This window comes from Anas acuta, chromosome 3 (assembly GCF_963932015.1).
Source record: "Anas acuta chromosome 3, bAnaAcu1.1, whole genome shotgun sequence".
Lineage (NCBI taxonomy): Eukaryota > Metazoa > Chordata > Aves > Anseriformes > Anatidae > Anas > Anas acuta.
The window spans coordinates 25,781,810-25,809,056 of record NC_088981.1 but is presented as its reverse complement, the minus strand read 5'-3'; the positions used below and the strand labels follow the sequence as shown (position 1 = coordinate 25,809,056).

The 27,247-nt window shown below is 35.5% G+C and overlaps 1 protein-coding gene across 13 annotated transcripts in view; it reads right to left on the bottom strand.

Annotated features, from left to right (window-relative positions):
• RYR2 (ryanodine receptor 2) overlaps window positions 1-27,247 on the bottom strand; it is a 408,101-nt gene that overhangs the window by 257,716 nt on the left and 123,138 nt on the right. For 11 of the 13 annotated variants that reach the window (XR_011094640.1, XM_068676244.1, XM_068676247.1 and 8 more), the window contains 2 exons: window positions 23,176-23,280; window positions 5,100-5,120 (listed from right to left, as the gene is read on the bottom strand). Coding sequence is in view for 12 of the 13 variants with exons in the window: in XM_068676244.1 (XP_068532345.1) it covers window positions 5,100-5,120; window positions 23,176-23,280 (126 nt within the window). In the remaining variant the exon portion in view is untranslated. The remainder of the gene's footprint in view (window positions 1-5,099; window positions 5,121-23,175; window positions 23,281-27,247) is intronic. The other 2 variants (XM_068676248.1, XM_068676256.1) reach the window with 1 other exon arrangement.

Sequence of the window (27,247 nt, the reverse complement as noted above, 5' to 3'; positions counted from 1 at the left end):
TAGGATGGGACCAACTACACAGGAGAAGCTTCTGATTCTCTTCCTTGCTACAGCTATGAGTCGAAATAACTTGCTAATCCTACACTGTCTACATTGAGAATGCCTAAAGCAATTCCTATGTCTGAAGAGATGACCAATTCTGAACTAAGTACAGAACGCTTACACTGTATCAAACACTGAAACTGAAGAATCCACTGGAGGTTCTCTACTGAGCATTTAGAGGCCAAGAAGCAATGCAATAATTAGACTTCTGATGTATTTCTGGGCTACAAATAAAAGTCTCTGTGTGAAATCTCATCCTAGTGAAATCAAAGCAAGTCTGATGACTGAAAGTACTGAAGACATCATTTCACCTCTAGAATTCACTTGTTCAAGAAAGCAGAAAGTGTTGTGAGTTTTACGTGTGCCTGTTTCACTGACATTAAAATCTTCTCAAAAGTTATCCTGACAGGTAGGACTGATAACTGAAGGCAACTGAAAACTGTATAATCATATTCAACTGATTTTAAGTCTTCAGCTGCATATACTATTTGATGTTTTGGAGTCAAATGCTTGTGTGAGTGCTCAGCATCACATGAATACCATCTCTGCAAAGGAATTAAACTCTCAATATTCAGCAGCAGGATTACCTCCATGACATGGACCGTGACTTTAAAAAAAAAAAAAAAAGAACAAAAAAAAAAGAAACAAAGAGAGATCATATTGAAAAAGTTTCTGATACTTATGCCTTTGCAAGGTTTTATATTAGAGAATTAAATTTTAGGCACATAACATCCATCATTCTATCCATCATCCTAACCATTCTCACTCTAACAGAAACAAATAAATAAAAAGCTATTAAAGGCTTATTCAAGGGCACTAGGATGTGCTGTTAATGCAAATATTTACAGCTGTTGGCGACTCTTGTATGATTTGGCTCTTTAGAGGACTTATGGTTAGCACTTCTAACTTATATTAATTTCATCTTCATTCTTGGGCTCTCTGGTTAGAAGAAAAGAGCAGAAGAGCAATAATATTTAATCTTGAATTTTTGAAAGAAAATCCCCTGAGACTAGTTTTGAAAACCTTAATTTAGAGTATGCCTTTTGTATATCTGGAGTATACCGTTCATACTATTCTTGTAGAAATTTGCTTACAAAGAAATGTCAAATCTTTACAAAAACCTATTAAAAATATGGAAAACGAGTAAACGAAGTAGGCATTTTGCTGCAATTCACAGTACTACACTGCTTGAAATTCTCAGATCTGTAATATGGGCTGCAGAAGAAATGCCAAGTAAATCCTAATACACAGCTAGAAATTCTACTATTGTATTAAAAGAGTAGAAATTATTTAGGCTGTAGGATCAAATATTTTTGTGTAATCAGCATATTTTCCTACTTCAAAAATATGATAACTGTATTTAAGTAAAATAATTCAGTTTTAACAGAAAATCTCAAAAAATATTTTTGACTCATTAGATAATTAATTTAATGATTGAAGGTCACAATGATTACAAAGCATGGATGTGCAATGAATTATTTTAAATGGTACAGAATACATGTTATAGCAACTATTACTTTCCAATGAAGCTTTGTTTTGTGATTCTCTCAAAACTCTACAACAATCCCAGCTTGCTTCCTCTACTCAAAATCTACTTAGAAGTTACTGCTATAGTTATCCAGTCCACATTGTCCTCAAAGCCAGAACTTAGAATCATAAAATATTTAGTTCTTTTCAATCCAGAATTGTTTTCAATTAAACAATTCTGACAAGTGTCCTCAAAGAGTGTTTTCTTATTCTGCAAGTTTCTCTTTTCCAAAGAAACTGAAATTTCCTTATACCAGGGGCATAAACAACTAATACAGTAGCTACTTGAGGAAAAAAAGAAAAAGATTAACCATTACCTCCATCAGAAGAGGTTCCTCTGTCTCTTTATTTAAAATCCTACAGTGATGTAGTTAACACAGCTTTGCCAAAATAATTCACCAACCATACATAAGCAAATGTGTAAAAAGGCCAAGTTTTGGAAACCATAAATGCCCTAGAAAATTGATATTCCTTATGTTGAACTCTGTTAGAGTGATAAGCATTTCTTTTTGAAGTCAAGACAAATTCAGGTGCTTTTATGAGAATAGAAGTCCTTTAAAAATCAAGCCTTAAAAGTAAACACCACCTACTCTAAAAATCTGGACAGTTCCTGAACATTTCAAGCTAATACCAATTGTTGCTAATTCACAACAACAGACATGTTAAAATTCTTTAACCTATTTTGTAAAGATATCAAAAGAGAAAAAAAAAATAAAGGCAGGATGAAAGGAATTCCATTTGCTATGCATTATTCAAATTCAGCTTATTTTACTACCGCTATTTCCTCTGTAAATAAAATACATTCAGTGTCTTCTAACCTTCAGTTTAAATTCTGTAGCTCTCTCTGATCAAATGTGTCATCCCCACCTTGATAGTTTCACTAAAAGCAGAAAAGCCCATTTTCAAATATGTAACAGTGGCATGACAGAAAAGATAAACCCTACTTCCATTAGATTTTATGTTTTGCAAGGTATCTGAAACTAATCTGTTTGATTCAATACTGAAGCAGACCTATAGTCCTCACAGTCACACCTGTCAAGATACAAAAGGAAAAAAACAAAGGTTCAAGGAATATCTCAAGTCCACTTAGTTATTACCTAGCTTCAATGCCCTTCTTCTTACAGCATAATAAAGGCTTGGGGACAAAATTACAAGAAGATTCATAGTAATTGAAGAGAGGCACAGCAGAACTGGAGTAATTCATTCTAAAAATTTTACCAGCAGACTTTACAGGTTGGAACTGCTCAGAAGTCAATGAGTTTACCTTCTTCTTTGAACTGTGTGAAACTGCTTGCAGCAAGTTCAGTTATTAATTTGATCACTACTATGGCATGAAGTTTGTATAATTTGGGTCCGAGCTTGGGCTTCAAGGTGTCCACACATATGTAGATATAAGTGAAAAGACTTGCATTAACCACTGCATTCTACACTGGAAGATGACTTATGGAGAGATACATGTATTAAAATGAGGCACCTGGCCTCATTGACCATGTATCAGCTGTTATACCAGCTGTGCAATAGACAGCTTTCAGCTGCAGTCTAATAACTGCTTTTAAAATGCACCTTTCAGTTTTGTATGTCCCTGTAAGGCATTCTGGATTAATTCAGCGTGTACATCTGCAATCCACCATGGGAACCCTCTAGAATTACAAAGAGGACTAAGAGATGCCTTACAGAGCAAACAAGGGCTCACCTGAGATGGAAGAATTTAGTATCTGAGGCAATGCCAGTGCCATCACATAGGAATCTGCCTGGATTATTTAATTGGTCTACTAAGAAGAGTCTTTAGCTCATGTAAGTCACAAAGAAGCATTTAGCTCTGCTGTCATGGAAAACATTCAATTTCAACATGGTATAAGGACCCGCTTCTGTGAAGCAGCCTTTCCAAAACATAAGATTGTGATATTATAAATTCTGGGGAAAAAAAAATAATTATAATAATTATAATAATAAAAAAGCAGATCCAGCCTGTATTTATGTATGTATTTATGTATTATGTAACATTGTATTTTCCAAGTACATACTCTTTGAATACTTCAGTAAAAAAAAAAAAAAAAAAAAAAAGATGCTAAGAGTGTTACCAGTAAACTCCTGGCTCACATTTTTTCACACTTCATGGAGTATGCAGCCAGGTGCCTGTATAATACTCAACTTCCTTATTATTGCTGGTTTTTTTGCTCTACAGCAAAATTGTTAATAAGACCCACAGACTCCGAAGATTTAGAACCAAGCACTCTTACTTGTAATTAAAAGGTTGAATGAGAAGACAACCTGACCATTAGTATAGTTTAAAAAGCATTCCAAATCAATCCATGTTGTTTTTCAAAAATATAAGATTCACATGACACAGATAATGCCATCATACTGATCCAATGAACTGAAATTAACACAACAGTTGCTCATTTATAAATAAGAATTTTTGTATGCAATTATATGTATTTATCTCACATATATATATAGTCCATATATATATATATAGTATTATATAGATAATTGGTGATATGTGAGAAGAAAGTGTACTGAAAAGCTTAAGCCACCTTTTTAAAAAATGTACTTACCTATAGGACTCTCAAGCAAGCTCTAACTTGAGCTTGTTACTATATGTTACATATATTTGTTACTATACACATGTAGTAATCACAGATTCAAGTTCTATGAAGTCTAGCTGAAATAAATCGAGACCAGCATTCTAGCATTGTCATTGGCCATACTCCAAATGACATCTCAATGGTTTCTGGTCACGTGCAGTCGTGCAGTGCAAACTAGATACTAAGAAATGGCAGAGGCCTTTAATTGTCCAAGCTTTCAGAGAGGCTTCTAACTTTTTTTTTCTTTTTTTTTTTTAATGTGAACAAACAATTCTACACACACCTTTAAGACCACTAACTCATACATATGCTGATGTTACAGATTATGTTGGAAAAAGACATATGCAAACATGTCCAATATGGGGAAGTTATACCAGATGCCCACACAAATATGCATGGTATACACAGACACACTAGGAAAGGCCTTGGCAAAACATCTAGCAGAGAGCTGTGCTTTGACATTACTTGCTAAGATCTATGAACAACTTTTTTTATTCTGTAGCAGCTGTTCTCCATCTTTAAAGATTTAATATATATATTTGTAGCAGCTAGATAGAGCATTACACATTATTTATCAGTATTAATTATCTTATTGTCATGCATTTTAGGATTACATTGTCTATACTGGAAAAGACAAGGTGGGTTACAGAATGGAGTTATAACACCAGACAGCAAGGCTCAAAACTGAGAGGCAAGAATCAGAAGTGTGCACTGCACAATTCTAAGATCAAATTAAAAGAGATATAAGTCATTGTGGTAGCATGAAATTTGGTATTGAAATTCAGGAATGACCAGATCCTACAAGGCCATGCATTTGCCTCCTTTTTTTGAGCCAAGCAAGATAAACATTCATGAGCACACAGGGTATAAAAACAGACAAATTAGACTCAGTGGCAACATGAAACATTTGGGATCAAGCGAATAAAAGACAGAATCACATACCCATTTTTCCACATCAACTAGCTGTAGAAAGAAAAAGCAAGAAATCAGTAAATCTCTTTCTTTAAATATAGCATATCAAAGTTTATTTTGAATTTAACATTTCACTTTTTCAGAAATGTATCCAGCGTGAAAGAAAATACATGAGTAGAAGTTATTCTTTTGGCATTCCCTCTTTAAAATGTCAATACCTCACTTTTTCCTCTTTATTTTATGGAAAATGCTTCAAATTCTGGAAGTTCAAAACGTCCATCTAAATATATCAGACAATAGACAGCAAACAAAGACTGATGCTGAATTAACTGCACATTGTATTCTGTGCTAACTGGTCAAAAATACAGAACACAGATTCACACAAAACATATATCCATTTTCTCTTGAGTAAAGCTACGCCCTTGGTGAATATTTTTCATTTTTTTCATAAAAAGATTTAGTGGTGGCTGCCCAATATTTGTCAGTGTAATGAATGCTAGAAGTATGAAATCTAAAATTAGGGGATAGCTGTCAAACCCAGACCCTACACAGCCTGCAGCATTAGAAAATACGTTGCACACGAACAGAGAACAAAACATCAAAACATCGTTCTTTTTTCCTATGGGGAATGACAGAGAATGACTCTGAAAGCTTAAGATTTTGTGTTAATAAAACTGTCTTAAGGCTCATTAAGTAAACTGAAACTGATTTTAAACTACCCTCTCTAAAAATCTTCGCACCATTATATAGTCTCAGCCAGGATAAACAGAACTAGAACAATTCAGCTACTAGAAAGGCTAGTATGGCACTAACTATTAAAAATTTAGCTGGCACATCTGAAGTAGATTGGTCTCTAGATTTAGCACAGGAAACATTGCAGCATATCAAGCCTTCTGTGGTTTTACTGCAGGTAAACACTGACCTTTCCTTAGCAGATGCCATATACAAATTTAGCAATAATTTAAGAAGGTAGCTTAGTGCAAATTATAAGCAATTTCCAAAACCAGCATTATTTAGATTTCAGCTTACTTCTGAAACTATTATAATTCAAAGCAACATAGCAAGTTATAACCTATTAAAATAATTTTATTTGAAGTAAATTTCCTCATTTTTTCAATAAGTTTTTCAATTAAAATTGAGTTTTATATTTCACATAGTTAAAAATATTTATATTTTGTTAGGTCCTGTTAGCACACAAAGTTTAGAGAATACCATGTGACCTGCCAGCTATTTAACATAGTAACTAACACGATGAACTTTTAAGCATTTGTTAACTTGACAATTGCTACCTCTCTTCTGAGATTTAGACTGTATTTAGATTTATAATATAAATTCTGTGAGTTTTATTATCAACTTCAGCTGCAGGTATCTCTTCTAGAAAACACCTGGAGATTTAAAATTGATGCAATATAATAATAAAAGATATAAGATATTTATAAGTTAGAAAAAAAGGCAATGGTCTAAAGCATAATACAGACAATACAACTATGACGGCTTAAAAAAGGAATGAGAAATAGCCAAGTTAGATTCATGTACCTCATTTATTTATTAGCTTGGTTTTGACTGACCTTTTGTTCAAATTCCACATGCACTAAGAACATAACATCGCAAACAATTTGACTGTGTGACAATGCTAGAAAGACCTGCATTAATCCATGTTTTATTGTCTTGCCTTGGGAAGTTCTCTTACTGTCACAAAATTTAAACGAACAGGGCAGCCACAATTGGTTTCAGAAAGAATCCACTCAAAGCTCAATGTGCATTACAACTTGCGCAACCAATTGCCTTACAAATGTTGAACTGACTATTTATTTTAATGGATACCAGGTAGCTTCAAGAGTCAAGCACTGTCAAGTATTGATAAACTGTATATACTAGATCTGAATTTTTATATCCATCTTCAAAGGGAAGTATCAACAAGCTTTGGTGAGAGGGATAGAAACAAAACACAGAAAAAAAAACAAAACAAAAAAAAAAAAAAAACATCCATTCTACCAAACCACATCTGGTCACCTCCCTCTTGGGAGTAGTTCATGCTCCTTAGACTTGGAATTACCTGTTCTCACCGTGAATGGCTCCACTTAGGCTTTATTGACCTATTGACTTGTTAGGAGGGATAGATCTTGCAACTGGTCTTGGAAGGTCTGAACTTCAAAATAGCTGAGGGAATGGCAGTAGGGGATTGCCAGTCACTTCCTGAAGTTTTCTGTCACCGTGCTATCTTAAACTATCATGCCATCATTAACTGTAAAAAGCACATTACTGCCTTGTGCCAATAAATCCAAAGCCATGGAATTCAGCAACTATTCCTCTTATGGCTAATCTTCTCTCCTGAACACTAAGATCATATTGTTTGAAAAAAGAAAATGTTTAGGTATGCATGTACTAATTTTTATCTTGTTTTTCATCTTTACAGTATCTCCTTCAGTAGAGGAAGCTGGATCCATCTTAAAGCATATATACCTCAAATACAGTATGCTATTTTATAACATTTCTTCCACATGAATTTGGGTACTCAGACTTCCCCAGAAGAAAAAACACTACACTGGATGAGATTAGATATCAAAATTTAGAGAATTCATTGCCATCTGACAGTTCTGAATATAGAAAATTATTATCCTGCTATGAGAACATCAGAGTTACCAAAAGAGTGAAAGATATAAGGTCTTTAGAATTTACTTAGCGACTGTGGGCAACTCATATTGCTACAATTAATCATTTTACAGAAAGCTACCAAATTCTATTCAAATATCACACTCCACACCAGACAGCAGTGTTTCATGATTACTGAAATGGAATGGGACCCATACCATAGTACAAATAGTTCTATAAGGAGAAAAACTGTATTCTAGTATTCCGACGTAACATCAAAAGCAGCATTTAGAATTAAAAAACAATTTATCTTCTTGAACTAGGTGTGAGTATAATGCTATCATCTTAATACTTCCCGTAAAATATCATGTAACTGCACAAAGAAGTCTTCCATGAAGAACACGCAGTTGTGATTTAACCTTTGGCTGTAATGCTAATCCAGAAACTTTGGAGAGTGATCTGCATTTTCTGACTTCTCTTCAGAACTATGTAAGAGCTCCAATTTTTCCTGACAAGGGTACAAGTTAAATTCATTTAATCCAAACTGAAGACTGGTTTTCTGATAAATTTTTAACTGTGAGTTGTAGATACCCAACATTACATTAACCAAACATAAAAGCCAGTTAAAACAGAAGGAATGTAGTTCTCTTCCCTCTCTTTTCTACTGTCATAAGGAGCCATAAACAAGATGGAGAGAAATAAAGAGGGACTTTTCCATCATTACGAGGCACCATACACAAACTTATTTATTTATTTATTTATTTATTTATTTATTTTACAGTTTGACATGACACAAGCTTACATGCACTGAACATGCACTAATATAGCAACATTTCATTTTCCAGTACGCAGCACTGGAAAGTAAGCTACTTGAAGCTGTGCAGAACAGCCTACCATTTGTAATTCTGGCTTCTATATTCTGTTTTCTTTCATCTGACTGAGCAGCACGCAAAAACATAAGGACTTTTGTTCCACACCATATAGGAGAATCTTAGCTGAGTAGAACTAATTACATTATCTACAGTTATTTATGACAGCTGTAACAGATACATTGTCATGATCCATGGGATTGAGACCTGAAATCTCAGTGAAGCAATGCATTCCAGCTAGTGCATGTTGTATCTTCTTCTATGCTTATACTAATTTTTCTGAGCAGAAACAGGAAAGTCTTACGAGAAAAATATGCTTTGGTGTTTGGGTTTTTTGTTTGTTTGTTTGTTTTTTCCACTTCATTTCTCAGCTGTGGAAACAGAACTTGTAGGAAAACCTCAGTCTAGTTCTAAGAAAGGTGGGAATAACTGGAATTGAACTACAGAGATTTCAAATTGAAATGATCTTTGTTTATGTTACGATACTTAACTATTTTCAGGGCCCACCTTGATTTCCTGAATTTAATATTCAACAAGGTAACTGATGATGTGTCTTCTCTTCCAGTCCAGGATTTAAGGTATTTGTCTACAAAACTCTTAAAAAGCTGTACTTGTGTGTCTGTTTGATTTAGGTCCTTCTCTGTATGCAGCCTTTATCAGAAAGTTAGCTGTGAAGAGAAATTAATTTCTCCTTCTCACAGAGTCACTTTCTACTGACCACCATCCTGGAAATAAAACCTTGAGCACATTAGAGGTCCAATGGTTATAGTAACACCAGAAGAAGGCCTGCCATATACCTCCAAACCAGAAAACTTCTCTGGGATGACAAAATGTTTGCCTTTATGGCATAGATCCTCATTCCAAATACAACACACTCAAAAGAAAAATATATGTATCAGGCTGGAAATATTTGCTTGTCACAGTTCTGTGATATGAAATAGATAATGATTTTATTCCTATCATTGCCTTTCCCTGAGGATATCCATAATGCAAAAATACTTTGCCTGCACTCCTTGATTTTTTCCAGTACTTACACTTGATCAAAGTGTAGCTGATCAAAGCCAAGTCTTATTCCTTTTGTGCTTTACTTGAAATGGCCTGCTAACAATCATGTCTGATACTAAATAAGGTGCACTGAGGAGAAAATGACTTTATTTGAAAAAGTTGTGCACTTTTTTTTTTTTTATTTCCTGTACTCCTGTTAGTACTGCGGCATCATTAAAATATCTGAGAAAAATCAGGATTTTATGTAGAATAAACCTCTAAATTACATCGTCTTGTCACAGAGCTTTTTACTTGTAGCTTATTTGTCCATCTGCATGATGAGCCACAAAGGCTCACACTGCATGAAATGCTTTAATCTCCACTTCTTTCTCTCCTTTCTATCTCTTCTTTTTCTTCTTTCTTTGCAGTAAGAAACATTTACATTATGCAAATTCAAAGTTTAGAAGGGTGAATTTTGCAATAAGGACAACATTGGTTGCTGGACATAACAGCTCCATCTCTCTTCATGACACACCACTGACTATGGAGGACTTATTCAAAGAATTTCTGAAGAAAATTACTGTCGCAGAGTTTTGTAACTCCAGTGAGTTATGCCTGGCACTTGTTGACAACCATTAACCTAATAAAAAACAATCAAACTGTAGAAATAAGAAGCCATAATTCACATGCTTTGCTCAAAACTTTGATCAAAAAATAATTATTGTCTCACTGCACCTATTACTTGTCAAAAGAGAAAACATTATAGTCAGTGCTAGGAATAGAAAAGAGCCAAAACCCCTGGCTCACTTCTGACTCCTCCTAGACAGGAGGGTCTCCTAGCAAACCTTAAACCCTTAGTCCATCATATTTAACACAACTGTTGTCAGCTTTCAGATACTGCATTAACTAGGCTACTGAACTGTGAACCAGAGAGCTTAAATTGTCACGAGTGCATTTAACTCCCAATCTTCAGCATTTTTTAAGAACATACCTTAAGAACTTGACTTATTCATTAATTAATACTTATTAAGAGAAAAGGAGCATTACGTTTTTCCATTGGCATGGAAATGGGATGGATTTGCACATACACACAGCTGAGAAAATGAAAAGCTGCCAGCTCTGTGTGTTAGTTATCTTGTTGATTACTAATACAAAGTAATTAATGAACTCAGAGCTCCGCAGTTGGAGATGGATGATCTGTATTCAAAAATCCACCAGCCACAGTTATACTCCTGAACTACAGTGCCTCCTGTCCCTTTCTGCAGCACAGGAAACCTATACAGCTCTGTGTGAGGAAACACAGTTTTTCCCTGTTCCTTAGGAACATACCAAAAAAAAAGAAAAAGAAGAAAGAAAAAAAAAAAAAAAGAGAGAGAATTACAGATACAAGACACTTGCATGTGATGATTGCCTCATACAACACCCTTTGGATCTGTGGAAGCAGATTGTATTCTGCTCCCTTCAGCAAAGACTATCCCACACATTAAATTAGACAGCAGTTTGCTGGTCAGTGGTATGGAAAAATAGTTTTATTAAAACAAGGCACCAGAAGAAGTGATTAATCAGCCATGACTGTATGATTAGATGGGAGTTAATGAGCTCATGATGCAATTTAGCTGGAACTCTGCCCTAACTGATGGGTATTCAAAGAAAACATTTTCGTGAAAAATGAAGCTGTCAAATATTGGAGTAGAGGTTGTGAAATGAAAATTTTTCACCTTACAGAAACAGTTTAGATTAGAATGTACACATGATGAGCACAACCAAATGCTTGCATTCTGTTAATAAGGTCTGACATGGATTTAATGAATGCACAAATCTGAAAAACTCAGCAGTAATTACAATGCTATGTAATACAGCATTATATATCCACAATATAGCTAAGACATTTCACTACAAGTTAATAGATGTATTTGTTTTATTGTTATTTTCTCATAATGCCCTGAATTTATTTATTTTTATCTTTTTCTTTTTTTTTTTTTTTTTCAGTTCTCCTGTAGTGTAGTGACATTTCAATCTGGAACTGGATTTTGGAAACAAGAGAAAAATAAAGAAAGAAGAAGAGAGACAGGCACGCTGTGACATCTAGAGCAAAACAATGACATTCTGAAACTAATGCTACTAACGGAGGAAAGAAGTCAGACGCTAGTGTCAGTAACCAGCCTGTAAGCTGATCATTCAGCTCTGCTCAAAAGTTAAGGTTTTCTGTCAGCAACAATAAGGAGACAAATGAATGAAAACTATCAAACTGACAGATGTGAAAAAATATGCAGCAGATCAAAAGTAACAGCATAAAAGAAGGAAATAAAATCTATGAAAATAATTTGAAAAAAAAATAAAGAATAAGAAAAAAATATTCCAATGCTAAAGAAACAGATATCCATCCTTTGTTACTGCATCTTGAAATCAGTAAAAAATCAGTGCATCAGATTTATATTTTAAAGACATTTAATTCAATGTGTACCATTCTATATAGTAAATGCCAGCTGAAACATTCATAGAGGCAACAGAAGTTGGTTATGCCAAGCTGAAGAAAGCTAGGCATTTACTTACAGGCTTAGATATTCACTTAGAGATAAGTGAATGTCATGTCTCTCTCTCTCCCTTTAATCATCACCATCCTGGCCTCCTGTTCAGGAAGCACTTTCCAAATTCCAGCGAGAGTAGGGTTCCTTCACATGCAAGTCACACTGCCTCATGCTTTCTCTCTGAATCTGACCTCTTGATTAGTCTAATCTTGCCCACAGTCTGGACTGATCCAATAAACCAAAAGCAAAACAGTAAAATGATAGAAAAGAAAAAAAAATCCACTCAGAATTAAGGACTTAAAGGACTGAAAGTTTCCTTCATGAGATGCAGTTAAATCTAAAGTAGATAGATTAAAAAAAAAAGGAGATTACTAAATTCCTAGTTGTTTAAAATACGCACAGAATAATAATGAGATAAAGAATTTAGGAAATGCATCTCACTGTACTCAAAACAATGGCTATATCTGTAGCCTCCAAATCCTCAGGAGGTTTGCATTTCAAATTATAAGAAAGTCCCTAAGCACTTTCTTATCTACAAAAGATTTCAAAGTGGCCTGTGCTAAAGGACTCTTTGAACAAGAGAATCTACCGAAAAAAGGCTAGGTTAAAAAGAAAAAAAAAAAATAGAAATTATTTCCTAAGTGTTTTAGAACATAAGAGATTTTTTGTGCTTCATTGAAAAACTGTCAAGTAGAAATGACCGAGCTATTAAATGGCCTAAAGGGATACCTTTAATGTATTAAATTTGTCTAGTGTTTTACATTAAGACAGAAAAATCCTTAAACAACCTATGAAAGTGATTAGGATTTCACTGAAATAGAAAAGGAAAAAAAAAGTAGGAAAAGCCACTGGAATTTCAAAAGAAATCTCAATAGAAAGTCTACTACATACACAATTTTCTCCTCTCAACGCATGCCACCATATTTATGAGTTGAGAATGGACTAGGTAGGTGTGTGTCTCACCTTTATATGCTATTACTGCAGGAACCACATTTCCTATATCCTCAGTGTAGAAGCGCTATATAAGGCTCTGCAATATCAAGTTTGGATATAGAGAATGTAGGGTTACAACAAGCAAATGACTGGGTTAGTTGTAATGTTCACTGCCTGAAATATGTAAAAAAAAGATTCAAAGAAAGGTGTTAGTACCTTCCAGAATGCAATTATGACACAACTAATGTACCAGTCTTGTGTGCTGTGAAAAAACAGGACAAATTTTCCTATCTGAATGTAAGTGCAAGTCAAAAATGTTGATACCAAGCTCAATTAATTTAGCTTGTGGTATAGTCCTCCCACGTTAAACAGGAACATTTAGAACTTTTTTCCTGGACCTTGCTAAATATGAAGGAGACTACAGAATGCTCATCACTTTCCAAGGACAGAATACATTCTTTGGAAAACACCAAATATTCAACATAGTATTTCATGAATTTAGGGAATTATGAAAGTAACTGGGGCAAGAATGCTTCTGAAATGAATTCAATGATTCTCGATACCAAGACACATAGACTGATTTCTGTGTAAAAAGCTTTAAAATGATTTTGGCTTTTTTTAAGGCCCTGAATTTACAAATATAGGAGGAGGGAAAAAAAAAAAAAAAAAAAGTCATTTCACTGTGGATTAAGCATTAAGTCGGTAAGTCGGTTTGCCTCAAATTTTCACTGGGACACTTGATTAGTAGAATTTCAAACACCTACACAACACCATTCCTAGAAAAAAGAATAGTCATTCATTTGATATAGTTTAGATAGTACCAGTACTTAGAATAAATAATCTGCTATATACTTGTTCAAGAATGGTTGATTCCAGTTTCAAGCCAGAGAACAGACTCATCACTGCAATCTGTGGCATCACAGCTGAAAGGGAACTGTGGTCTTTCTCCTAGACAGAGGCTAATGCTGGCTGCTTAATATTTTTGTCTGAAGATCTGCAAATCCACTGAGTTCCTTCTTTAAAATTAAGGCTTTTTATTTCACACATTGCCAAGGAGAAGGAATATGAAACGTTATCTGAAATTCCTCCCAACAGTCAAAGGATCCATCAGTTACTGACATTAAAATCTGGACAAATGTATAAGTTGTTTTGAAGTAGAGCTATACACAGTAAACTGCTTTTAAGCTAACAAATTAACACCACCTGGAAATGGAATTTACAGAACATAAAAGTACCCAGTTAATTAAAACACTCATTTGCTCAATGACCAACACTTAACACCAAGTTACCAACTTACAACATTGAACAAGATATTCTGTAATAAGTACTGTGAAAAAAAGTGGGATTGCTACATTTTTTTATTTTTTTTCCACTCTGTATATATACTTACCTTCTATCCCAATCTATCTATCCCAGTTTTTTTTTTGCTTGTTTTTGTTTTTGTTTTTCAGAAGAATTCTTTCAAGATAACTAAGTGCTCTGTATATTTATTGACAGATTGTCAGCTACCAAAGGCTGCTTCAGGATAGGTAGCTCTAGGCACTGCCATAATTGAAAACACATTTCACACCAACAGGTGTATCCATGAAAAAGAAACATTAAGTACAGAAATCTCATACTATTGTAAAGGTCTTCATAACCTAAATGAATTAGGTCAAAAGCAAATGACAGCACCCAACTCAACAGAAGTTAGGTTTACTGCTTGTACTGCTTGCAGCCTGAAACCATAATTCTTGTTCTTTTTAAGTCTTTTTTGTCCTACCTGTGTCAAAGAATGCTATTTCCATAAAGAAGAGTAAGAAGAGAGCTTTTATTATCATCACTTAAAAATGGGGAAATTAAAATAAAATAAAATAAAACAAAACAAAACAAAATAAAAAGTCATCTATTTATTCATAGAGAAAAATACAATTATTTGAAGGAGCAAATGGCAATGTACTGTCCACCAGCAAATGCTGGAAAAAGGAAAACAGTTTGGGAAAAAAGGGACAATCCTCAAAGCTCAGCGAATATCATGTCTGTCAAAGAAGCCAGTTATGCTTCAGGATCACAGACCTTATACAAACATCAAATGAGGAGATAATGCCTCACCTTCTCACTTACTGTACTGGTAGTACTCTAAAAGCACAGATTTAAATTTTAATTTGAAAACTGATCCACAGATAAGTGCACTGAGCTCAGGAAGAGTTAAATACAGCATACTCCCTCTTTTTAAGTTAAATATATAAATATTTTTTATGTATATTTATTTATTTATTTATTTAAACAGACATGCTTTTGAAGGGGAAGGACTCAATTCAGACTGCCTGAAGGAACTCAGCAGGAGCTTTCAGTGCAGCTGAGATCCTGCAGACACTCCAAAAGGGAGCCCACCGGTGTGGGACCCACAGCCAACCATGCAGACAAAATGCTACCCAGCAGGGCCCTTCCCGGCCAGGGCTGCCCAGGAGACAACACTCCTGCCGCTCAGTGGGACAAGTCCCTGCCCACAGAATGACCTCTGTAATGCCCCAGTGCTCAGAGCTAAAATCCAGACCAGAGGCTCAGTGATCCTGACACGCTGACATAAGATCTCGGTTATAGTACCCATTGAGTTTTGGGCTCGTCCAGAGCTCTGCTGCTCAGAGAGGTGTGCTAAGCTGGAGTAGATGAGCTTGCCATCTAAAAAGGTAGGATGCTGCCTCTGTGAACCATGGACTCTGAGCCTCTGCTGGGCCATGGACTCCGAGCCTCTGCTGGGCCATATCCCTGCGCAGGTTATCAGCCAGGCATCTCAAAGCCAGAGGCAGAACCTCACCTCTGCAGGCACAACTGCTTCCAGTTCTCCATCTGCTCTGTTCAGCTATATCCCTGGTCCTTAAAACTTTTTATTTCTTTCATTTTTTCTTTCACCCACCTCAAACTCCATAGCTGTTTGTATCCTTGTAAGTAAATTAAAAACGGTTATTTTTTTATATGATCAGAGAGAAACAAAACGAAATCTCCATGTTAATCACTTAGAGAGGTATAAATCTCAAGTTACAGTAGTACTTAGATACTTCAAAAATGTTGACATATTCACCTGCTTTGACGGCTTTTGGCTTTACCATTGCTACTGCAAGAAATCATTTATTTGATGGCTCACCTTCATACCTTCAAAGGCACAAGCCTTACCTTCCCAGCAAAACAACATTGAGCTGAACCCCAGTCATCAAAGGGTGACTGGGCATCACATCACTTTTCTACAGACTAACAGGTAGCTGCAAAATAATGCCTATTCTCACTGGACCTGTCATTTTTGCAAATATGATACCGCATTCACCAGTAACGCAGTCACCATGGAGTGAAATTTCCTACTGCCGTGGGGAGATGCAAGCATATGGGTGCAGATGAATCCTCATGCTAAGAGTGGCTTTCCAGAACATTTCAGTGACAACTACCCAGGAAATGACACAGGTTTAGCACCAATTTGGAAACCTTTTTCATATGTAGCATGAGATGTTTACATAGCATTATCAACAATCTCAAAAATATTGTTTAATTATTATTTCCACTCTAAATATAATGGCACAAACAAAACTTTAATTTATTTAATTTAAGGTCATGGGTTTATACAAATACTTATATTACAGCTGTGTGCACTGCAAAAGAAGAGGAAATTATGATGTCTGAGTGTCATGCTATCCAGGGCCTGCCCCAGCTGTGAGCGCATCTGGGACATTAATGAAAGGTTGTTCTTTATATGATGAGTTACACTAGAGTACTATCATACAAGGAATACATACAACCATGAATGATTCATATTTCAAAATCCTTTTTTCCTAAGCCAAAGGTATCAAGTGTTTGCATTTTCAAAAGAATTACACTAATTTCTACCCCCCCAAAAAAAGTGTTAATAATTACACAAACAGTAACAAGACAGAAAGTGACAAGTCACCAATATAACTTTAATTTCAATCCATTCACTTCTCTCATGACATAGCCTTCCACAGTGGAAGTACAGTATGTTCATAACCTTTTCAACTTGAATATGTATAATGCAACATATAGAACAGAGGGAGGTCACTTACTGTTTTATTTCATCCTAGCTCAGTAAGCATCCATTGTACTGAATATTCATTTTAAAAACAGTTCTAAAGACATAATGAATGAATGTCAGCATTTTTAGTGTTGATTGCTGTAATAGTAATCTCACAGATATTAATTCAATTTTCATGATACCCCATTTAATACATCAATACATTGAAGAATCTAAAGCATGGACCTACTAAAATCAAAATTCACACAAGCCTGGGAGTTGAGTTGAAGACATACAGAACCCAACTTTTAACATGATTTTACATTCTGTGTATAACTTCCATCAGCTACAGGTAAATCTCTAAGACCTCAGTACCTGCACAAGTCAGTCCTGAAGTATCAAAACATTCAAAACCAGGAATAATAAAATGAGCAGGTGCAATCAATATGCTGGACAGTGATTACTCAGCTAGACTGGTGTGGTTAAAAACTCAGTATTGTCGATTGCTTTGGAGAAACATCCAATAACATTAAGAATGTGACTGGTTTAAGACACATTCATAGCTTTAAATAGGATTGTGTAGCAAAACAGACAATCTTCAGTGCTCTAGAACAGCAATCAAATGTGAGGATTTTGAAGGTTTATCTTTTTATCTAAATCCAGTTTAGTATACCACTTTCAATTGCTGTAACAAATGAGCTGTGTTGTGGCAAAGACAAATTTAACCGTGCCATTTACAATTTCTCCATGCTTCAATTTTGCTTAAAAAGCAACAAACACAAACAAACAAACAAAAATCCACCTCTTCCAGGACTTCATAGAGAATCCTTACTGAATGACATCAGTATGTTGCCATTTTTTATATTAACCAGATAGAGATTATAGATGGCAAGGGGATAATACCTATGGAATTGACATAGGTATTATCTTATGGGGGTCCAGTTCTCCTCATGTCCAAGCCCATTGCAATGCTGCCCATATGTTCCAATAAAATTAGTTTGCACATCAACTTTCTGCCTTCAGGACCAGCATTCATCTTCAGCTGGAGGAAAGTACCAAAAGCATCAAACAGAAGTCCACTTCCAGACTGGACTTCCACTTTTCCCTTTAATTAAATGTCCTTATTACAGCCTTCTTCAATACATCATTTTTCCCTTCCTTTCCCTTTGAGGAGGGGGATTAAGAGAGTGGTTGTGGTGGGGTTTAGTCATCTGTCACTGTGAAATCACCACAACAGCATACACTGGTAGAAAAGCACCACTACTGTGCAAATACTGGGGAAACAAAAAGCAAAAAGATACACACAGAAGTGCTCAGTAGGCAAAGTGTCAACTAAGATCATTCTGTAGGAAACAAGCAGAGGATTTAACACTTTTATTTTTTATAAATGTAAAGAAAAATCAAGCATATTAAGTAAAACACGAGCTATTTTTTTTCTACGTTATGAAGTCTAGGAAGATGAATGGCAAAAAAATATATTAAAAAAAAAAAAGACTATCCTAGCTTGTTCTAATAGACAGTGCATGGTGTTATTCAAAATGCAGAAATTGTAATTACTTATAAATTCACTTTCTTGCTACAGATGACATGTGAAGAGATCTTTGCTTATTTCAATAAGGTTTTCCTATTCAGCTGGCAAAAAGCTGTAATTTGATGCAAATGGCCAGAGAAGCACTGAGAGAAATCCCCCTGGCACCATACAGGATAGATGAGTATGGTGTACCTCTCCTACAAGAGTCATTAAAACACCATTCCAACAGATGCGTGTTATATACCAATGACTGCAGCTGATTGCTACTAGCGAGCAACTCATGGGGCATGAAGCATAGCCTTTATGAGAGGAATTGAACTTTCCACCCATTTTGATGATAAAATTGCAAAAAGCTCTAGCAGTCTCATGCTTCTCTGTACATGCCTGAACAAGAAATGCCCACACACACACCTTGCACTGGCAGCACTCATCATAGAGCAGCAAGAAGAGCTCCAGAAGCTCTCACCAGGATGGGTCTCTCCTGCTCTGTGTACTCCTGGTGAAATTGGATTTTGCTGTGGCTGGATGGTACAACAAGAAAATTGGGATTGCTTGGTACCCATTTGTATTCTGGTAGACCAAAGTGAAGTGCTTTAACACTGCTGGCAGAGATACTTAGAGCTTCTCTGAAAGAACAAGCTTACCAAGATTTCTCAATCACTTCAATGAAAACATGCAGTTAACAACAATCGTCTGCATGGGATATAACATCTCTCATGCACGGAAAGATGCACAACACACAGGAAGGTGAAAGCAAGTCACATTCTATGCACATACACATAATACCTATTCATTAGGGTATGGCATTTAACATACAACCTGGAAGCTTCAAATTTCAATAACCTCATGTACAATTATTACAATTATTGTAATGAACATAATTATCAGCACTATAAAAGATATCACAAGGCAAAAGACAAGTATGTTATTTATATCATAAGACTGTTGGATGTATTTCAGAAAACCCCAAGCAAAGCAAGTATAACTTCACAAATCACAAGCTCCTAGTCATTTCAAAAGAAAAGCACATTTTTGTTGTAGGCAAATAGAAGATGCATAAATTTGTGCTCATTCACTTACAATAAAATGTCCTTTAAATCCAAGCTAATATAATTTTCTCTGTCTAGTCAGTGATCCCCAAATTCTTTAGATCTCTTTGAAGTTTGCTTGATGATGATTTCAAAAAGTTTTGGACAAATAAGTCTAAATCATTTCCTCAGGCAACTGAGGTTAAGAAAACACTCGATGTTTTCCAATGTCAAATATGTCTAGTTACCTCTTCTAAATGCTAAAGCAGTGCTACAACAGTCATACAATAGAACTGTGACTTGGTAAAAATTTTGTGGAAGCTGGCATTTCTCTCTGCAACTTATCCAAAATCAGCCAAAAGATTAAATAATAATAAAATTTTTTAAAATAACCTATATAAACAATATTTTGAAATAAAATAAATAAATAAAGAAGGTAATTCCTCAATATACAAATAGGACTGTCTGAGGAAAATACAGGAAAATAATTTTTGCTCTCATAAAACACTTGACACTGGAAATAATGCACTATGTACAGCTCTGTTGTCTTACAAAAAAAAAAAATGAAGAGAGAGAGAGAGAGTTGTTTAAAACAGATCTGAAAAAAAAAAAAAATATTAATCCCTTCCTCTCAAGCAAAACTTGGCAGCTTCCTTCCTGAATACCTGTGGCACCTCTCCTGAGCAAGCAGCTGCAATGCAGAAGGCACACCAGCACCGGAGCAGCTGATGGCACTGTAAAACACCTTGTTTTCCTCTTACAGGGGAATGTTAGGTCCCTTTCTCTTACCAAATTCCTATCCCTGATTCTAATATTGCAGAATATTACTGAATATATTGCAGCATGTTACTGAATATAAGAGTACTAATGTACAGATGGCCAGGCTTCATTTCCTATGAAAATTAGCAGAAAATTTCCAGGGATTGATTTGATTATGGCATCTCAGCATTTTCACAAAGAGAAAGTACTAAATAATAAAAAGTTCTTGAATCTAGTAAAGGAATAATTGATTAAAAAAAACAATAATCAGAATTTAATTAAAAAAAAAATCAGAAGCAAAACACAGTTACAACATTTTGTGGTAAATATTCCCAGACAAACTCTTTGGGAAAGCTATGGAATTACTTTTTCAGGATCAAAGGCAACAGTGGAAAACGAGTGCAATTGTATAAGAAAGAATGTGTAGTGCTGTGCTGCTAAAGTTTTCTTCTAGTCATAGGCACTGAGTGGTTACTTTGTGCTCTGTTTTTTTATCATAGCCTTTAAAACACATTGCTTTACTCTGGCAGGTTATTAAAACACTGAAATCCATAGGTTTATTCTTCTCTATAAAATTTCACTCATTTTCCACTGTTGCCTTTGATACTGGCATTTAGTTGATTCAGGGGAGAGAAGTATACTCAACTAGATGGATCACTAACCTCATGAAATATGGAAATTCTCATTTTGGGATTCTTGCGCTAAAACAAGCATTTATTTCAGAGGTAAATCTTGCACATTTAATACACACTAATCAAGAATTAAAAAGAAATCCAGTTAGTGCACACAGATATTCTTTCTTAAACACAAAGAAAGCTGTTTAGTATTCTGACTCAAGACAGAATGAGATTTTGTTCTTATTACTCAACCATTTCATTACTGCTGACTTACCTGTTTTATAGGAACAATACCTACTATATAAAGATTGTATTCAGCATTAAAAACGGCAGCCTTAATGATTTCTAATGTAATGAAAAGTAAGAGAAGACTGAAAAAACCTTCCTTTTCAGGATTCTCTCCATTAGAAAACTGAGCTCATACTGAATCCAGTAAATATAATAAAAAATTTTCAAGGAGTTTCTATACTTTCTTCTCCTAAATGAAAGAAATGAGTGTTGTTCTAAATAAAAATAAAATAAAATAAAAAGTTAAAAAAAGATACAGTGCTTCAGATGTATGCACAAATTACCTCTTCTCATAAAAGTAACCACAACAGTCATCAAATACGAAAGCTAATATGAAGCTGCCTATGTAAGCACCTAACATATGAAAAATGTATCAATAAATTCAAAGACAATCTTTATACATTTTTAATAAAAACTACATACCAAACGTCAGTTCTGTTAATTTATTAGCAAGTTCACAATGAGACGTTTTAGTACTATTATTCCTGGCTTCCAGAGACTTACTAGAAAGAAAAATAATGGCACTGACAATTATTTGACTTCGTCAATTTACAAGCCACTATTTACAAGATTATTCTTCTCTAATACCAATATATCAGTATGCAAGAGACACGCAGGCAGATTGCTAATGAATTGCACAGAAACCAGGCAAAATCTGCAGTAGCAACCTATTCATTATTCAGTGAACACCAACTATCTGGGTTAGCATAGACATAGCTCTGCACCTTCTACTAATGCTGAGATTTAATAGGTATTGAGAGCACAGTAAACTACTTTGTAAAAAGGTAACAACTGAAGACATTCAGAGACTTCACTTTATCTTTCTTCTATGTGTCTCAGAAGACCTGTAAGTACAGAGCACTGTATATCAGTACAACTACATTTACAAACTAAAAAGAGAGGGAACACCTCTTCTCTCAGATGTGCTTCTCATTCTCCTGTTGTTGGAGTTGGTCCTTGCAGGGGAACAATTCTCAAGGACAGCACACACTTTGGATCATCCATGGGATGATGTTCTTGGACTTCATTTCCCAAACACTATTTTAAGTCTCAGTGTGTGGCATTTTATGGGACTAACTACTATATGTTAGTTTAAAGTTTGCTTTCCCAAGGCATTCCCACAAATACCAGAGGCAAGCTGCTCTCCTGCCAGCTTTCATAAGCGACAGAGCTATGGTTAACCACTCCTTCTGTTTTATCTGTATAAATTGTTGTTCCTATAGCCTGACCTCCCATCTCACTCTTCCCTACTTAGTGTTTACAGGATTTGGGTCAGAACACAGCATTTCTGTTAACTCTACAGTGTGTATATATGAAACACTAAACTACATCATATAAAATCAAATTAATTACATGACAGAGAATGTAAATTACACTACTAGGATTTATATGTAAACAGCTATATGTTAGTCATAAGAATTATCGTTATTCCTATATCCTTCATCCTCTAGAGTACAAAAAAATGCTAGTTTTCATATTTCTTTTCCACCAAGACTCATTATTACTCAATTTCCACCTCTGAAGTTAAGTGACTTTTTATCTCAGACTACATAGAACAATGTCATTATTTACAGAGAAAAAACAGTACACACCCAAGTCATTTTAAGACTACCTGACAGTCTCATTTAATACAGTCAGTAAGAAAATTTAGCTGTTCTAAACAAGTGATCCAGCTTCATATATCACAATGAGATCATATATCATGAGATAATGAGATCTCAGATTAAACCAGTCCCATAGCTCTATAAAGATCTGCAGCACATTGAAGTTATTGAGTATTTATACCCCCTACTTGTGAGTGTTAGTGCAAGCTACAAATGTTTAGAATTTCTCAAAAGCAGACCATTCCTGCAGTGAAGAAGGAAACTTACATGTAAGCGATTCACTATGCCATAAGCTTGTGCCAGTCATGAAAACTGTGGTACAGTAGGGGGAAAAAATTGTATTAGCAAGATGAAAAGTGATGATCTAATAACTCACCCCTTCTGCCTTTTCCTCTGTGTTAGCCAGCATTTCCTGGAGGGCTCGTACTGACAGAGACTGCTCCAGCACGAAGGTACAGATGGACAAATCAGGTGGCACATTCTAGGTAGAAGAAAAAAAGTGAGATCTCATTAGAAACAAGTCTGCTGAATATCACTTTCCAAAGATTCAAAAGATCTGCTATGTCCTTGAGGCTATGAAAGCCCATCACATCCTGTGCTGCAACACATCAAGGGATGCAATTCGTCCTCTCTGATCTCATTTATGAGCTCACTCTTCTGGTGCTGGTCCCAGATGGGACCTCCCAATTCAAATCAGACAGCAGTGAGCTGCAGCGAGTTCAGCAGAGGGTCACCATGATGGACTGGGCTGGAGCACCCACCCCAAAGGAGAGGCAGGGGAGCTGAGCTCCATCAGCCTGGATGGAGGAGGGAAAGGAGAGAGGGATCTTGCAGTTCTTTGCCAACCTACTGGTGATAACAAGGAAAATGGAGCCAGACTCTTCTTGGAGGTTCTCCATGAAAGGAAAAGGAGCACCAATGCAAGTTGTCCCAAATAAAATTACAGGTAGATATTAGGGGGAAAAAATCACCTTGAGTAGACAAAACTATCAAAGGCCACCAAAAGAAGCAATGTAACCTCCATCTTCAGATATATTCAAAACTTGACTGGGAAAGCCCTAAAAGCAACATCAACTAACTTCAGAGCTCAAATAATTATTCATTTTACACTCCTCAGCTTAGAAGGTGGCCTGTTCTGATCATTGGGCAGGGAAGTAGTTGAGTCACTATCCCTGGAGGTCTTTAAAAGACGTTTAGATGTAGAGCTTAGTGATATGGTTTAGTGGAGGACTGTTAGTGTTAGTTCAGAGGTTAGTGTTAGGTCAGAGGTTGGACTAGGTGATCTTGGAGGTCTCTTCCAACCTAGATGATTCTGTGACCTCCCTGAGGTCCCTTTCAACCCAATTTTTCGCTTGATTACAGAAGCAAGACACTATTATTATTGTATAATGGAAGATAGGAAAACCCATATGCTTCTATCTTTAGAAACTGTTTAGATGACAGACAATAAAGCACACAAATCACAACCTAGACAGCAGCAGAGATTAAAGACAATGTAACAGTGAAAATAATAAATAATTCAAATGCTACTTGCAAACTAATATTTCTTTTTCATGAAATAATTATTTTAATTGATTCCCTTCTAATGGCAATTCTGCAAATTCTTTTTGTCTGCTGTCTTGCCTATTACAACTTCCTTTTTGCAGACTTTGAGCTCCTCTTTCTCTCACTGTAAACATGCTTCTCTCAGGTTTCCCAAATCACTAGTTATACACAACTGCTAAGGATACATCTATTCATCTAAGGATAAGGTATCTTCTTTGAGCTTTGTCTAACAAACTGTTTGCTCTTATATCTGAGACACATGCAAATATTTTGACTAGTTGAAAAAAAAAATGAATGAAGGCCACCAACTCTGGAGTATGTCCCATCACAAAGTACTCATTATGAACCTACTTGGAAATGGCAAAAACAGAAGTTGCAGCAGCTCATTATTACTGATCACTGTCTATAGACATGATCCTGACTATGTAGAAATACTGTTATTGAAGGAAACTCTGAGCCACGACTCTTTGTAATGCACGCATATTTTTATTGTACTAAGAAAACAAATCTCTGAGGGCATTCCAACTGAATTAGTGGACAGTTTGCCATGCTCCAACATTCCTTAAACTTCCAAAAGTCAAAAAAGATGCTATTACAACTGAAAAGTAGAATAATATATAAACTTAATTGTACAAATCTGCAATTTCTTTTAGCTAGCTATTCCTACATGTGCACCTCTGTTCACTCTTGATTTTTCTGATTGCCAGACTCCAAGGGAGTCTTGTTCACAATACCAATTATCATCAATCAGAAACCTGTAAATTATTTTTTCTCATTAATATGCTTTAGCTTTACATTTATTCTCATATTCCTTCTCAGACACTGAAGGGCTTGGACATTATGCTCAGATTGTGAAGGAAACAGAAGTCGGGCTTTAGGTTCCTGGTAGTAGCAAGGCTTATGATCATCATCCTTATGATGGTCTCCAGGTCAAGATTAATTTTTCTGTAGCAGAAGCATAAGGCAGGGATTGTCAAGACCGAGACACCTTTGCAGCCTTGTGGGGCTGTATGCTTCACCATATTCTATTTTAACTAGGCTAAAAGTCTTGTAAAAATAAATACTTAACTTGTTATGATTGAAAAAAATAATAATCATTGAGCTATTGAAAAGCTAATCTTCCAGACAATCATAGAAATTGGCAATAAAATTCAAACAGGCTTGTAATAGCAACATCTATGTTACAGGTAACAAAAGAAAATTAGGCTGTATGTGGGGATCTTGTGTTAACAGAAGAAAATGCAACTCCTACCATGCAAAACACTTTTAATGCTCTTAATGGAGTTATTTATTCATTCAATGATACTTACGCATACAATATTTTTAAGCTAACTTTTCTAGGAATCAGGCCTCTACATACTTGTCAATGTTCTTGTCACCATTTTTCTTCAGTAGTAATTAGACACTATAACAGGCCTTTCAATGCAAGCATTAAGCCAACAGACAACTCATTAGGATCTCTTCAAAGCATCCTTATAACATAAGCACTGCCCTAATACCATGTTTTAAAAAGTGGAAAAGAGACCACTCAAAGATTGCAGATTGTAAGGTGTTCTTCCTGCACACAAGTACAGTTCTCCATTACAGAAAGTCTCCCAGAAATGAGCCATCCAACAGCCCAGCTTACCCCAAATTCTCCGCAGTGAGGGCTGACTGACAAGCAAGATTGATCAAAACAGAAAAAGATGATCCCTGCATGGCTCAGAAATAGTCAAGACCATATTTTCTGTAAGTGTTTGGTTATAATCAAACATTTCATTTCACAAATTCACTATAAACAATGTTCCTACTGCTATTAGTATTATTTAAAACAAGATTTTTTGGTGGCAGAATATGTATTTCACATACCATTTTGTAAGCTTTCAAAACTTTTATTACTAAAACTTTCCTACAGCTTATATGCTCTAAAAGACAGAAAAATTCTGCATCCAGGATCCAACCAACGTAACCAGGTTATTCCTCCATCAGTTCCATTCTCCTTCACATTTAAGAAAGTAATGAGCTTTTTCTTCCCTTCCCATTAAAACTGAGGAATGAAGTCCCAGAGAACATTTTGCAACTACTCTCCTAGCAGGTAACATGCACTTTGAGCAGCTAGAGAGTAATAAAGGAAAAGTGTATGAAATCGTTTTGTTTTAGTGAAGTGAAAGAGGCACCTTCCTTTTAGAGTCTAGCAAGATGTTAGAGCCATTTTTTTTCCCCAGGCAACAAGCAATGCCTCATCTCATTGCATGCATGCCCAGACACTCAGTGGCCCTTGGAGAGTTATGCATTTCCTCTGAGAGCTGAATGACAACACATCTACTGATGCTTGCAATGAGCATGTTAATCAGACTCTTCCTCTCTGGCAGTTTCTCTCCCACATCACATAACAAAGATCCCACATAACAAAGATCCAACAAGCATGGTTGCATTCTGTATACAATAATTGCATATTGGTAATATAGGTGGGACCACATGCAGGAATGCCAACCTATTTAGCTCAGAAAGTTACAACTCTCATTTGGAATATGAGTTTTCAGGCTGACATATAGCCAGAGATTGAAAATTTCTTTTCTGAGCAGCCCTTTTCAAAAACTAATGATTCCAGGTAATTTTTAAACCCTTTTTAAGTATACCAAAGAATCATATAGAGTGTTTTTCTGTCACTTCAAGGTATGAAACAAAAATGAGGAAGGAAAAACACGGAATCTTTGACAGTCTTAAGATTATTTGCCTTCTTTCTATCTCACAGGAAGCTGGAAGATATAAAATAAAGGCATGCTGTGGCATATGGCAGCCTAACATTCCCTATAGATAAAATAATCTTCATACAAATCATGTAGTTTTTAGTGTTCAGTCTTAAAAGTGACCACATATTCTTGGAGCTGCAATGGGAACCTGTAGCAACCAGTTTGCAATAA